The sequence below is a fragment of the Lepidochelys kempii genome, chromosome 1 (genome assembly GCF_965140265.1).
Source record: "Lepidochelys kempii isolate rLepKem1 chromosome 1, rLepKem1.hap2, whole genome shotgun sequence".
NCBI classification, from domain to species: domain Eukaryota; kingdom Metazoa; phylum Chordata; order Testudines; family Cheloniidae; genus Lepidochelys; species Lepidochelys kempii.
In genome coordinates this window covers 197,541,972-197,556,407 of record NC_133256.1, presented here as the reverse complement: position 1 = coordinate 197,556,407, position 14,436 = coordinate 197,541,972, and the positions used below count along the sequence as shown (strand labels likewise).

General features: G+C 43.5%; 1 protein-coding gene across 3 annotated transcripts in view; it reads right to left on the bottom strand.

Moving 5' to 3' along the window:
* Nucleotides 1-14,436, bottom strand: part of COL8A1 (collagen type VIII alpha 1 chain) — a 115,248-nt gene that overhangs the window by 4,556 nt on the left and 96,256 nt on the right. For all 3 annotated transcript variants that reach the window (XM_073307768.1, XM_073307788.1, XM_073307778.1), the window contains one exon: nt 2,189-2,504. In XM_073307768.1, coding sequence (XP_073163869.1) covers nt 2,189-2,501 — 313 coding nt within the window. In that variant the 5' untranslated portion in view covers nt 2,502-2,504. The remainder of the gene's footprint in view (nt 1-2,188; nt 2,505-14,436) is intronic.

Here is a 14,436-nt window from a genome sequence, read left to right as displayed (position 1 = left end):
GCACTTAATATCTTCAAAGCACTGTACAAACACTAAGTGCTTTACACCCTATGCAGTAGATAAGTTTTACTTCCATTTTACATTCTACTCATACTACAAGTTTTCCCTGTAGACTGCAGGTTTTCAGACCTTTCTATATAGGTCTGCAGGGAAAACATACCAGACCACAGAGAAATTCCCTGCTGATTGGCTGCCCTCCTCCATTAACCCTTGTAATAGGATGGTTTGCCCTATGCGATGGAGGGCCTGGGGATAAGCCAACCTGATTACAGAAAAAAGAACAAGGAGTACTTGTGGCACCTTAGAGACTAACACATTTATTTGGACATAAGCTTTCGTGAGCTACAGCTCACTTCATCGGAGGCATGCAGTGGAAAATACAGTAGGAAGATACATATATACATAGAGAACATGAAAAAATGGGGGTTGCCATACCAACTCTAACGAGACTAATCAATTAAGGTGGGCTATTATCAGCAGGAGAAAAAAAACCTTTTGTAGTGATAATCAGGATGGCCCATTTCGAACAGTTGACAAGAAGGTGTGAGTAACAGTAGGGGAAAAAATTAGCAAGGGGAAACAGTTTTTACTTTGTGTAATGACCCATCCACTCCCAGTCGTTATTCGAGCATAATTTAATGGTGTCCAGTTTGCAAATTAATGGATTAGTCTCGTTAGAGTTGGTATGGCAACCCCCATTTTTCATGTTCTCTGTGTGTGTATATATTTCTTCCTACTGTATTTTCCACTGCATGCATCTGATGAAGTGGGTTTTAGCCCATGAAAGCTTATGCCCAAATAAATTTGTTAGTCTCTAAGGTGCCACAAGTACTCCTGTTCTTTTTGCTGATACAGACTAACACGGCTACCACTCTGAAACCTGATTACAGAGTGAACCTCACCTGAGCGGAATCAGGCAATTCCCGATAAAGAGCAGAAGGTGACTACAGTAATAGACTGAGAGCCTGGCTTAAGTGGTGATAAATCTCAGCTGGGAAAAGTTCTGGAAGGAGAGCTAGGCAGAAAGCCTGGGGATTAAGACCAGCTCTCCAGGCAGACAGGACTGGGAGAGACCCTGATTAAGAAGGGAAGAGATGGAATCACCAAGAGGAGACCTTAAAAGGCTGGATAGGAAGTGGCCAAGAGAAAACTGCAGCTCAGGTAAAGGAGCAGACCTAGTTGTTTAATACAGGGCACTGGGCTGGAAGCTAGAGTAAAGGGTGGGACTGAGTTCCCCGTTGGCCTGAAAGAAGTACCCTAGGGAGGTGGAAGGATTTTTGTTTGTGTTAAAGAGATTTGTTTGGGACTGTGACCCTGGGAAGGGTGCCCTTAATATGGGGACCCAGCCAGAGGGCTGAGCCACTGACAGGGAAACTGTGAGTTGTTGTGCTATGCCTGGCTGTGAGAGGGCCCCTAGCAGTGTGTGACCTTGGTTACATCTCCCTTCCTGGGGAAAGTAGTTATTGGGCTGCTCCTGCAATAGGCCGGGGGTCAGCAACCTTTCAGAAGTGGTGAGCTGAGTCATCATTTATTCACTTTAATTTAAGGTTTAGTGTGCCTGTAATACACTTTAGGAAGAGACCTTTTAAAAACTTTGAAGTCTATAATATATAATTAAACTATTGTTGTATGTAAAGTAAATAAGCTTTTTAAAATGCTTAAGAAGCTTCATTTAAAACTAAATTAAAATGCAGAGCCGCCCCCCCTGGACCAGTGGCCAGGACCCAGGCATTGTGAGTGCCACTGAAAATCAGTTTGCACGCTGCCTTTGGCAAGCGTGCCATGGGTTGCCTAGTCCTGCTATTGGCAAACTAGGCAGCTTGGGTGGCCAGGCTGAACTTGACTGAGGTTGCTGCCACCCTGTGTGCCAGGTTGCAATACCACTCACTCAGGTGTGTGACACTGTGAGCTGGTGGTTGGCCCCTCCCCACTTCTACCACAAGCAGATTCAGCCACGTTCATTGGGCATGTACCCGAGTATGCTCTTCTGTGGCAGGAACCTGGCCAAATACTCAGGGTGCGTGCCAGGCTGTGTAAGCATCTGGCTGCAGAAGCAATGGGCAGTGATGTTTTATGACCATTATTTGTCTGCAGTTAAGTACTAATTATGATTCCTAAAACATTAATCCAGTGTTGGTCCCTGCAGGTCTGAGAGGAGTGGGGAGGGGGTTTCACTTGGTATGTTTACCTTTATCTTTTTTTGGCACCATCTCTTTGCCGAGCATAGGCAGCTGTGGGATTTCTTTCATGTACTGAGGCAGGTGAGGGTATTCTTTTCCATATTGCATATGTGGCACCTCCTTGCCCATGTGCTGCATTGGAGTGCCTTCTTTGCCCAGTGGCATGTGAGGTACTTGTTGTCCAAGGGCCTGATATTGTGGGATTTGGTGTGGCAGCTGCTTGATCCCATAATAGACGCCCCCTTGAATGGATCTCACTAGCTCTAGGTAAACTGTTACAGCCACTGCCAGCAGCTGCACAGGGGCTAACAGCGCAGCCATGACCTGCAGGAGTAGAGAAAAGGAATAATTATTGCACATAAAAATCTGCAAAGGATATTTTCATAGCCGAAATCTTGTATCTTACCCAAAGCCCCTTGCTCTCTGCAGCAAACGGGACCTAAATTCTGTAGCAAGATCTCTGGATTCTGCATCACTGGTGAAATCATTTTTAGCAGCTTCATATGCACTTTAATAGGAAGATTTGTTTAGACCTAAAAAGGAATAATCCACTCAACGCAGTACTCCCTGTGTTTATATTTATACTAAATCCAGTTTCTTTTATACCATTGCTGCTCCCACATTTTCAGGTTTCACAAAAAGAAAAGAAGTACTTGTGGCTCCTTAGAGACTAACCAATTTATTTGAGCATAAGCTTTCGTGATGAAGTGAGCTGTAGCTCACGAAAGCTTATGCTCAAATAAATTGGTTAGTCTCTAAGGAGCCACAAGTACTCCTTTTCTTTTTGCGAATACAGACTAACACGGCTATTACTCTGAAACCTTTCAGGTTTCACTGTACCACAGGTTGTTGGTATTGTAAATGCATATCTGCACTCCAGAAGTTGTTAGGGGAGCTGGAAGTTAGAGTAACTGGATATGGGATGCCTTGGGCTTTTGTCACCTGGGCAGTGGGGGAAGCAAATTAGGATTTGTGGGATAAGCGCATTAGCTGAATCCTTTTACTAAAATCAGCAGTGAAATAGTTAACTGTGCTGTTTAAGTTCCCATCTTTGTGTTAATACACCATTGAGAGGAACAGGGCATTTCACCCCGCACAGAGCTTTTGTATTAAGCTATCTATGAGCTCAGGCAGACATTACATTGGCTACACTCAGGCCATGTGTCTGTTTTCTTCATGATAATGAGGGCTAGAAATGTAATTTAAAAAAAAAGAAAAGCTCAGATTCTGGAGCAGAAATCTGCATCATGGGGTGAATTCTGTGACTACAACGTACACAGGGTCCTGATTGTATGTCTCAGTCCTTGTTCTTAGTTATAACTGAATGTCCAACCAGCTCACTTTGCTTTTGTATTGGCTGCATTATTGGCAGGACGTAGGGATTCAGAGAACTGAGAGTTTCCTAGGGAAGAACAGATTTTGGGGACCAGAGTAGGGTGTGGCCATAGATGATCTGAGGCAGTGGGAAGTCTCTCTATAGGCTATGCTTTACTGGGTATTTTAGTATTTGTGGTTTGGCTGCTAGTGTCCAAATGTATGCTGCAAACTTTGGGCCTGCTTCTGTCTTCCCTTACTTCCCCCAGGCCTCAAACTCAGCCCCAGGGAATGCTTTGAGCAAAGAGGTTCCCACACCTGGTAGCGATGTGTCAAAATAGCTCTTCACCACCCCCCATCACGTATGTGGAGGCATGACCAGGGCAGAGTACTCTGGGTATTCTTGGCTGTGGAACAGCATCTAGGAGGCCAGCTAGCTCCTTTACTTTACACCAGGGGCTGGGCAGGCCACTGGATGGTCTGAAAATACAGAGAAGTGCAAAGGTAGCTAAAGCCAGTTTCTTTCCCTCCCTCTCCTACCACCTCCTCTTTGCAAAGTGCAGCTTGGGGCCCAACAAAGAATTGGGGCCCTTCTTGTCTTGGTGGTGACAAAGTAAATTGTACTGAACAAGGCACTATGTCCATAATGAGGCATATTTTGGGGCAGAGCAGTGTTGCCATCCTCCTGCTCAGGCCAGGTGTATATGGAGTCTATCAGTTCCTGGACCCTGTGAAGGAGGGTCCTGCCTCATATATATGGCTGCTACCACTAAGGCCCTGCCCCCTAGAGACTGGGGTTCCCTTGGTAGAGAGACCATACCATACGTGGCAGGACTCTCCATCTCTAAGGGGTGAGCTCCCCAGCTCAGCTATTAGTGGGCCAGGCCAGAGCCTGCCAGGCTCAGTGTGCATTGGACCTGGGCCTCCACCCCAACAGGAGGGGGAAGGCCAGTGGTCCTGCCCTGAAGATACATTCTTCCTATGGAATAGGGAGCAGTGCGCCCCTCCCCCAGCCCAAGGAGGGAAGATGGGGGGGGGGGGCGTTGACCAACCAGGCATCCCCAGAAGCAGAGGGGAAGTGGGAATGGCCACTGCCCCCTCCCAGAATACCCCGGGGTAAGTCCTACGGCAGGTCTGTGAGAGCAGAAGGGGATGTGTGAATAAGGGGTCTCAGTTCGGGAGGGAGGGATAAGGGTGGTTGGAGCCCAGGGCGATGAGTACAGTGGTGGGGTGGGAGGGCTGCAGCAGTGGCTCCTGTTGCTGCCTTAAAAACTGGGCCTGCGGTTCTTGTCTCCCCCCTGACCCTGAGGTGATGGAAGTGGGTAGGGAGGTTGGGGATCAATGCAATGAATGGAGCACTGGCAGGTACCCTGCTCTTGGCTGTGTTGAGCCTCCTGCGGGTCACAAGAGCCTCCCAAAAGCTCCAGCAACCCACAGGGAGCAGATCCAGCAGTGAAGTGGTTGTGCATTCCACCAGCTGCTCTGACCCCACCCCCCTTCTCCAGGACCCTCAGGCCATCCTACGTCAGGGAGTGTGTAAGGAAAGTGGGACAAAGGCAGCTGGACCAGGTTAGGTTAGGGAGACCTGGGGAGCAAAAGGAACCTAGGGAAGGATCAACTTGGGGTTGGGTTGCTCCTACTAGCTCCAGCCCCAAGCTCCCCCTTTCCAGCTTAGCAGGGACCTGAGGGTGTATGTGGGGGAGGGGAGAGGGCCTCAGTATAAGGCAGCTCCCACAGAGAACTTGCACTCTTAACAACTTTCTTGATAATCCCTTAGATAATGAGGGATCACCAAAGGCACAGCTTCTCTGTTACGTTCTTTCCAGCATCCTGAGCTCTTCTGTAAATCTGACCACCGACTTTTGGTACCAAAATGGGGAGCCCAGGGTCTCTTAAAAAGCCCATAGGGTTGTATCTACTCAGCCTAATTCATATTCTTTCTCTCCTGGATGGAGAGAGAGAGTGTTCTGAAAATGAAATGTCCGCCATTTTGGATTTTCTTTTTCAGCCATATGGTTCAGGATTCAGGGAACAGTCACAAATAAGTAGTATTTAAGCAAACAAAACACGAATGGAGAGGAACAAGATGGCAAACACTTGGGTGGAACATATACCCCTCTTTCTGGCCTGACCACTCTCAAATTAGAAGGGAAGGTAATAATAATACTTGATCAGATTATAGAAAGAGCACTTTCTACATAAGGACCTCAAAGATTTTACAAGAATAATGCCACACAACACTTCTGTGAGATACATCAGATATGTAGTCTCTGTTTTGCATATGGGTAAAATAAGGTACAGATTGGTTAAGTCACTTGCCCAAGCTCACAGGATGGGTCAGTGGCAGAACTAGGAGAACTATATCGTAATGAATAAGCACAAAGGGGGCAAATTAAAGTTGTATAGGGAGAACAGACAACCTTAATACTGGTTCTTTCTAATTTTTGAATGCTTCAGTTTGCAGCTTTAACATTCTTTTAGTGCATTTTTTGGATGTAATTATAGAATAGTATAATATCATTATTGTGTTTTCTTAATTTAGCATAGTGCATATCCATTAATCTGTCCAAGAATGATCCGAAGTCACACTTGAAAGCAACTGTAGAGGATTGAATTGTTAGAAAGAAGAACTCAGTAAATACTTTCATTTATTTTAATGATGTTAGCAAATGTACTCTATATGGTGGATTTGTTTCATGATTCTGAACTCCCACTACTAGGAATTTTAAGATCTCAAATATAGCTAGGTGCTTACAGTATGCAACACAATATAGCAAAGAAACAGCGCTGTCCAAATAAACAGTATGCTTAGTTTGTAATTTTGGATGTAAGAATTATAAAATCGGGATTAAATTGCTGGTACTAACTATATAAAACCCCAATTCAGTTGTCCATCCCTATTTAGCAAAAGGCTTAAGTCCCATTGACTCCAGTGTTTTAGCACTTACTTAAGTGCTTTGCTGAGTTAGGGCTTTAGGGTATGAAGTCTTGCACCCCTGAGCTTCCACGATACCTCATGGAAAGCCTTGGAAAACCTTCGGTTTAGAGTTAATGTTGCTGATGCTATGATGTGTGTTTTGCTTCACTTTTTTCTTATGGGATTTTATTAAGTCTATCTACTTGTGTAACATCCCTGGTTTTGCGGGATCTCAGTCATATGCACAGCAACCATTTATGGCATCAGAAGCAGGGTTTCGATTTTTAGGTACGAATTTTGTACAACTCGGAAAAACTACAGTTGTGCAGCTAACTAATGAAAGGGAGTTGCTCCATGTTTTCTTAATGAAAAGGTTTTTCCTTGAGATGGCTTCTTCAAAATGAAATTTTCACGACAATTGTCAATGTTGTTGAACTTTGTTCTTTTGTGAACAATGTGGCCTTTTTAATTTAAAAATTTTTTATTGAATGTTTTTGGTAAACAAAACTCTGATCACTTTCATGAAGTTTTCTATAGCTTCAAAAATTTTCATTTTAAAATTAAAATTTTTGATAAAGCAATATATTTGTCCGTTTGCCTTTTTTTAAAATATTTCAAAGGATTGAAAATTGCTTGTGAAACTAGGTGTGTGGGGGGAGTGTTCTGTTTGTTTGTTTGTTTTTGTTTTTTTTCCAGTTTTTGACCAACTCTGTAAATCAGACTCTTTTTATTCCATTACCCATTCTAAGCGCTTGGTGTTTGTCTCACTTCTTCTTTTTGAAGATAGTGGAAATCTTTCTGTTCACTTTGGGACTGGATCAAGCGTTGTTGGATTAAGCCCTCTCTGGATAACCTTTCCAAAGGAAGGATGGGCAGATGTATCGCAAGAAAGGTAGGGCAGCAGCTAAGCCAAGTCTATCCTGCCTATGGCTATCTTTTCTTTAACGACCTCTTAACTTTTTATTAGTAGTTTTTTGCATTGTTTGTGCTGCTTTGGGTAACTCTCAATACTAGGTTGCCAGTATCTGTGCACATAGTAAAAGTGTTCTTATAGAGCAGTCATTTGTAGATCTTGGTGTATTTCTTTTTTTTTTTTCTTCAAGTATCATTATATTCTTCTTTTTTAGAAGTGGGGAAACCAAGCCACAGAAAGTTGAAGTGACTTGCCCAAAGTCTCCCAGTAGGTCAATGTACTAATGTCCTATTCCTTTTTTATTTAAAAAAAAATGATGCATCATTTTCAGTGTTGGTATGTCTTTTGCACCTTCTTCTCTTGTCTCCTCCCCTCCCCCCCAAAATATGCAGCACACACAAGTGAAGTATGTCTCCCCGTTCCATGACATTCACAAGAGGATAACAGACTACTATGGCTGAAACTAATGAAATTATTTATTCAGTTTGAGTAGTAGAGTTTTATACTGAAGCTCTGGGTTTGATTTTATTCACCATTCACATGGGGGTCATTAGGTTTACACTCTTCCCCCCCCCCCCCCACCACACACACCTTTTTTTCCTCCCAATTGGGGCCTGATCCAAAGTCCAGTGAAATCAATAGAAAGATTCACCCAGAGACTTTAATAGGCTTTTAATCAGGACCCTCTTGGACCTTAATCTGATTTTTGTTGTTTTTAATTTCCCTGCTATATTCTCACTGTTCCTTTTTGGTCCCTTTACTAACTGAATGGTAATTAACATACATCTTTGACAACAACTGGATGGGGGGCCCCTGTCTCAATGGGAAGGTGACAGCCCCTCTTGCTAAGCATAACTTTTGTGTCCATCTTTTCCCACTTTCATCTCCAATCCAAAGGTATCTGTATAAAAAGCTTTGAAGGCACTGGTTAACTTGTGACTGACATTAAAAATTAAAATATGGGGGGCCTGGAGAACGGAGTAGTTAAATGGAAGCCTTGCCAACAACAAAAAATGACCATCTTTTTGGGAAATGGAGAGAGGGGTAGTAGGCTTATTTTTTTCTCATGCAATGCACTGCTTTTGTGGTTTTATTACAAGATGACTACTGTGTGCAGGTGAGAGGGCTAGAAAATGAAGAGTAGACAGTATGGACAATAAAATAATTAAAAAAAAATCAAATATCTTATGGAGATACACTAGTCTGCCCATAGTTTAGGGTGAAACAAACTCTCAACCCTAAGACTTTTTTTTCTTTCTTTTTCCTTTTTTTTTGGACTGATCTCTATCTTTGCCAAACCTAATCCAATTCACCTGCAATTTCACAGACAAGAAAGTACACCGGGGTGCAGGTTTCAGGGTGCATCTGATGAAGTGAGCTGTAGCTCACGAAAGCTTATGCTCAGATAAATTTGTTCGCCTCTAAGGTGCCACAAGTATTCCGGCTCTTTATATGAGGGTGGAAAGTCTGAGGCAAATCAGATAAGGCATATGGGAGATAAGACGGCTCCAAAAAATGAGGTGATCTCACACAGTGTGTTTTTTGTAATGTTTTTTTGGCTTATCAGAACTCCAAAACAGTGTAGCTTGGAAACTTCAAATTTGTTTTAATCTATTGGTTTTGGCAAGGACTGGTGCCTTTGACTGGTTTGCGGGGTTTCTTTGTGCAATTATTTAGGGCTAGATTGTGACTTGGACTACACGCCTGTGGAGGGATGTAAGAGTTTCCTAAGGCCCCTGAGGGAGCTACGTGGATCTTAGGATCTACAGCTGATAGCTAGGGAGAGGACAGGAAATGGGCAGAACCGTAGCTTTGTCCATCCAGCCACTGGCTAGCGCAGCTGAGCCACTGCGCAAGGTGGTCTAATTTGCTGCAGGTACAGGTCAGGAGCAAATTATGGCCCCTGCTTCTTCCAGAGGAAGAGGGAAGCAGTGATGGAACTGTGCTTCTGAGAGTACCTCTGTACTGGAGCTGGAAGTGTAATTCCTAACTCGGATAGGCATATCTGCGCTAGCCCTGATTAAGCTGGCATGCTAAAAATATCAACAGGTTTCAGAGTAACAGCCGTGTTAGTCTGTATTCGCAAAAAGAAAAGGAGGACTTGTGGCACCTTAGAGACTAACCAATTTATTTGAGCATGAGCTTTCGTGAGCTACAGCATCCGATGAAGTGAGCTGTAGCTCACGAAAGCTCATGCTCAAATAAATTGGTTAGTCTCTAAGGTGCCACAAGTCCTCCTTTTTTTAAAAAAAATATCAACGTAGCTGCTGCAGTGTGATGGAATTGCATTTGGGGCAGCTAGCCCATCTGAAGCCGTAGGTATGGACATAGGACAGCCAATCCATCCCGCTGCCCTGGCAGCTGTGGCTACACTGCTATTTTTAGTACACAAGGATCGGCCAGAGCTAGCGGAGGTATGATTGTCTGTCTGAGCCAGCAATTACACCTCCAGCTCCAGAGTAGTCCTACCCTGAACCACAGTGCCTTCCAAAACTACTCCTGGGGTTGTGCAGCTTGCGTATCATTCCTTGCTGCCTCTGAGGGTCAACATTTTAAAGGTATTTAGGCATCTAAAGACAAGGTGTGTAGAGGGGATTTTCAAAAGGGCCTGAGTACCAACTCCCATGGGAGTTAGACACCCAGCCACTGCAAATCCCACCAGGTATCTATGTGCATCTCTAGGGGTCTAAACACTTTTAGAAATGTGGCCCTTAGCTCTTAAATCAGCGTCTGCTTATTTTTACAGCTTCCATAGCCTTTATGAATTGCAGAAGCAGATGGTCACAATGCAGGTAAAAAAGCAAGAAAATGCAAGTGTAGAGAGCAGGAGGGAGAAAACCCCATGGGGAGAGGCTGCAGTCAAGGGCAAATGTGAACCCCCAGCAACTTAGTCAACAAAGCCTGTTGCCAACTGTGCCCACATATCTATTCAGGGGACACCATCACAGGGCCTAATAACATCAGCCACAGTATCAGAGGCTCGTTCACCTGCACATCCACCAATGTGATATATGCCATCATGTGCCAGCAATGCCCCTCTGCCATTTACATTAGTCAAACTGGACAGTCTCTACGTAAAAGAATAAATGGACACAAATCAGATGTCAAGAATTATAACATTCATAAACCAGTCGGAGAACACTTCAATCTCTCTGGTCACGCAATCACAGACATGAAGGCCGCTATCTTAAAACAAAAAAACTTCAAATCCAGACTCCAGCGAGAAACTGCTGAATTGGAATTCATTTGCAAATTGGATACTATTAATTTAGGCTTAAATAGAGACTGGGAGTGGCTAAGTCATTATGCAAGGTAGCCTATTTCCCCTTGTTTTTTCCTACCTCCCCCCCCTCCCAGATGTTCTGGTTTAACTTGGATTTAAACTTGGAGAGTGGTCAGTTTGGATGAGCTATTACCAGCAGGAGAGTGAGTTTGTGTGTGTATGGGGGTGGGGGTGTGTGTGAGAGAACCTGGATTTGTGCTGGAAATGGCCCACCTTGATTATCATGCACATTGTAGGGAGAGTGGTCACTTTGGATGAGCTATTACCAGCAGGATAGTGAGTTTGTGTGTGTGGTTTTTGGGAGGGGGGTGAGGGGGTGAGAGAACCTGGATTTGTGCAGGAAATAGCCCATCCAAAGTGACAACTCTTTACACAATGTGCATGATAATCAAGTTGGGCCATCTCCAGCAGGAGAGTGAATTTGTGTGGGGGGGTGGAGGGTGAGAAAACCTGGATTTGTGCTGGAAATGGCCCAACCTGATGATCACTTTAGATAAGCTATTACCAGCAGGACAGTGGGGTGGGAGGAGGTATTGTTTCATATTCTCTGTGTGTATATAAAGTCTGCTGCAGTTTCCACGGTATGCATCCGATGAAGTGAGCTGTAGCTCACGAAAGCTCATGCTCAAATAAATTGGTTAGTCTCCAAGGTGCCACAAGTACTCCTTTTCTTTTTGCGAATACAGACTAACACGGCTGTTACTCTGAAACCATTCTCCAGATAGATTCACTTTGAGATGATCTGATGAGTAGTTAGCTAAGTGATCAGTTCCCCTCACAACCAGGCTTCCTTATCAAGTCTCCTGAATTGCTGTCTTATCACAGGGCTGGATGTGGTACAAAATACCTATGCTAATGTGTGAGTTCCTTCTGAGAAGCCTCAAGTGAAAAGGAGAGGGTGCTTTGACTTAAAGAAAAGAAACTGTGTAAAGAATCCTTGTATCAGTGTGTGTGTGTGTGGGGGGGGGATTACCCCTGTGAGTCAGTGACAGCCTCTCACCGAATTAATGCACTTTAAAGCTTCAAGAAAAGGAGTACTTGTGGCACCTTGGAGACTAACCAATTTATTTGAGCATGAGCTTTTGTGAGCTACAGCTCACTTCATCGGATGCATACCGTGGAAACTGCAGCAGACTTTATATACACACAGAGAATATGAAACAATACCTCCTCCCACCCCACTGTCCTGCTGGTAATAGCTTATCTAAAGTGATCATCAAGGTGGGCCATTTCCTGCACAAATCCAGGTTCTCTCACTCCCTCACCCCCCACCAAAAACCACACACACAAACTCTCTCTCCTGCTGGTAAAAGCTCATCCAAAGTGACCACTCTCCCTACAATGACAGGTTTCAGAGTAACAGCCGTGTTAGTCTGTATTCGCAAAAAGAAAAGGAGGACTTGTGGCACCTTAGAGACTAACCAATTTATTAGAGCATAAGCATCTGATGAAGTGAGCTGTAGCTCACGAAAGCTTATGCTCTAATAAATTGGTTAGTCTCTAAGGTGCCACAAGTACTCCTTTTCTTTTCTCCCTACAATGTGCATGATAATCAAGGTGGGCCATTTCCAGCTTGATTATCGTACACATTGTGAAGAGAGTGGTCACTTTGGATGGGCTATTACCAGCAGGAGAGTGAGTTTGTGTGGGGGGGCGGAGGGTGAGAAAACCTGGATTTGTGCTGGAAATGGCCCAACTTGATCACTTTAGATAAGCTATTACCAGCAGGAGAGTGGGGTGGGAGGAGGTATTGTTTCATATTCTCTGTGTATATATAAAGTCTGCTGCAGTTTCCACGGTATGCATCCGATGAAGTGAGCTGTAGCTCACGAAAGCTTATGCTCAAATAAATTGGTTAGTCTCTAAGGTGCCACAAGTACTCCTTTTCTTTTTGCGAATACAGACTAACACGGCTGCTACTCTGAAACCTTTAAAGCTTCAATAAGGCTGGAGGGCTGGCAAGCAGAGCCAGTTCATTGCAATGGAGGATTCAGTCTCTTGTTGCACTGCATGTGCTGAGGTAGCTCAAGTTGAGCCACAATGCACACAGCGTCACATAATTTCCTTGCCCTATCCTAGATAAAGCAACCAGAAATGAAGAGACTCCTCTAAAGTGGCACCACACGTTCCCTTTAATTATTTTTTTTTTTAAGCGTTCCCTTTATAGAAAGCTAGGCTTGGCTTCTGGCCAACTTCAAGTAAGAATCTTTCCCAATAGTATTTTTTTTCTCCTGGGAAAACTAAAAAGGACGTTTCTCTGGATATTTACTGTAATCATTGGAGACCCAGGTCTAAACATAACATGCCAGCAACTACGCTTTTTAAATTAGCATTTAAAAAGTAACACTTTAACCCAGTGGCTCTCAACCTTTCCAGACGACGGTACCTCTTTCAGGAGTCTGACTTGTCTTGCGTACCCACAAGTTTCATCTTATTTAAAAACTATTTGCTAACAAAATCAGACATAAACATACAAAAGTGTCACAGAATGCTGTTACTGAAATTGCTGACCTCATTTTTTTTTACCATATAACTATAAAATAAATCAACTGGAATATAAATATGGTACTTCAGTGTATAGTAAATGACTTGTTTATACTGCTCTGTAATCTGTATGATATTTTAGTTTGCACTGGCTTCATTAGTGCTTTTGATGTAGCCTATTGTAAAAATAGGCAAATATCTAGATGAGTTGATGTACCCCTAGAAGACCTCTGTGTACCCCCAGGGGTACCACCACCGCTTTAACCTGACTGTGTAAAGAATGCATGGAAGTACTGAAATTTATTCATGTAGGACTTGTGATGTGACACCATTTATAGGTGGTCTGTCTGGTGAGACTTTTTACTGTTAGAATGGAAACTCAATTTCATCAGTCTTCTACTGAGAAGTGACTTCCCTACAACAAATATTTGTTTGAAAGAGACAATAGGCAGCTAAGTCTGAGAATCTCTGTGGGGTATTCAGTTTGAGATTCGCTTTATACTGGCTTCCTCTAACTTGCAATTGCTGTCTGTGACACAGTAAAATAACAGCCTGTCCAGGCTGATTTCATTTTTCAGCAATAAAGAGTCGAAGAGGAACAATCTGTGGTGGGGCCCGATCCCTTTCTCATTGAAGTCAATGGGACTTTTCAGTCCAAAGAGGATGAGAACTTTGTGGATTGGAGCCCATCCTGCAAACTCTTATTCCTATGAATAGTCCCACTAAAGACAATAAACCTACTCACACAAGTAAGGGGTTTGCAAGCTTAGCCCTGGATTTTCATCTTTGGGAGATCACACTGGTTATTGGAAATCCCATTGGTGGTCCATTTCATTTTTTTTCAGACAAAGCTCCTGTTGATGTCAATGAGAATTTACCTAGTAGAAGGGCATCAGAATTAGACCCTTAATTTATATTGACAGGTTTCAGACTGTGTTAGTCTGTATTCACAAAAAGAAAAGGAGTACTTGTGGCACCTTGGAGACTAACCAACTTATTTGAGCATAAGCTTTCAAGAGCTACAGCTCACTTCATCGGATGCATACTGTGCAAAGTGTAGAAGATCTCTTATACACAAAAAGCATGAAAAAATACCTCCCCACTCTCCTACTGGTAATAGCTTATCTAAAGTGATCACTCTCCTTACAATGTGTATGATAATCAAGGTGGGCCATTTCCAGCACAAATCCAGGGTTTAACAAGAACATCTGGGAGGGGGTTAGGAAAAAACAAGGGGAAATAGGTTACCTTGCATAATGACTTAGCCACTCCCAGTCTCTATTCAAGCCTAAGTTGAAGAATTCTTCAACAAAAAAACTTCAAATCCAGACTCCATCGAGAGACC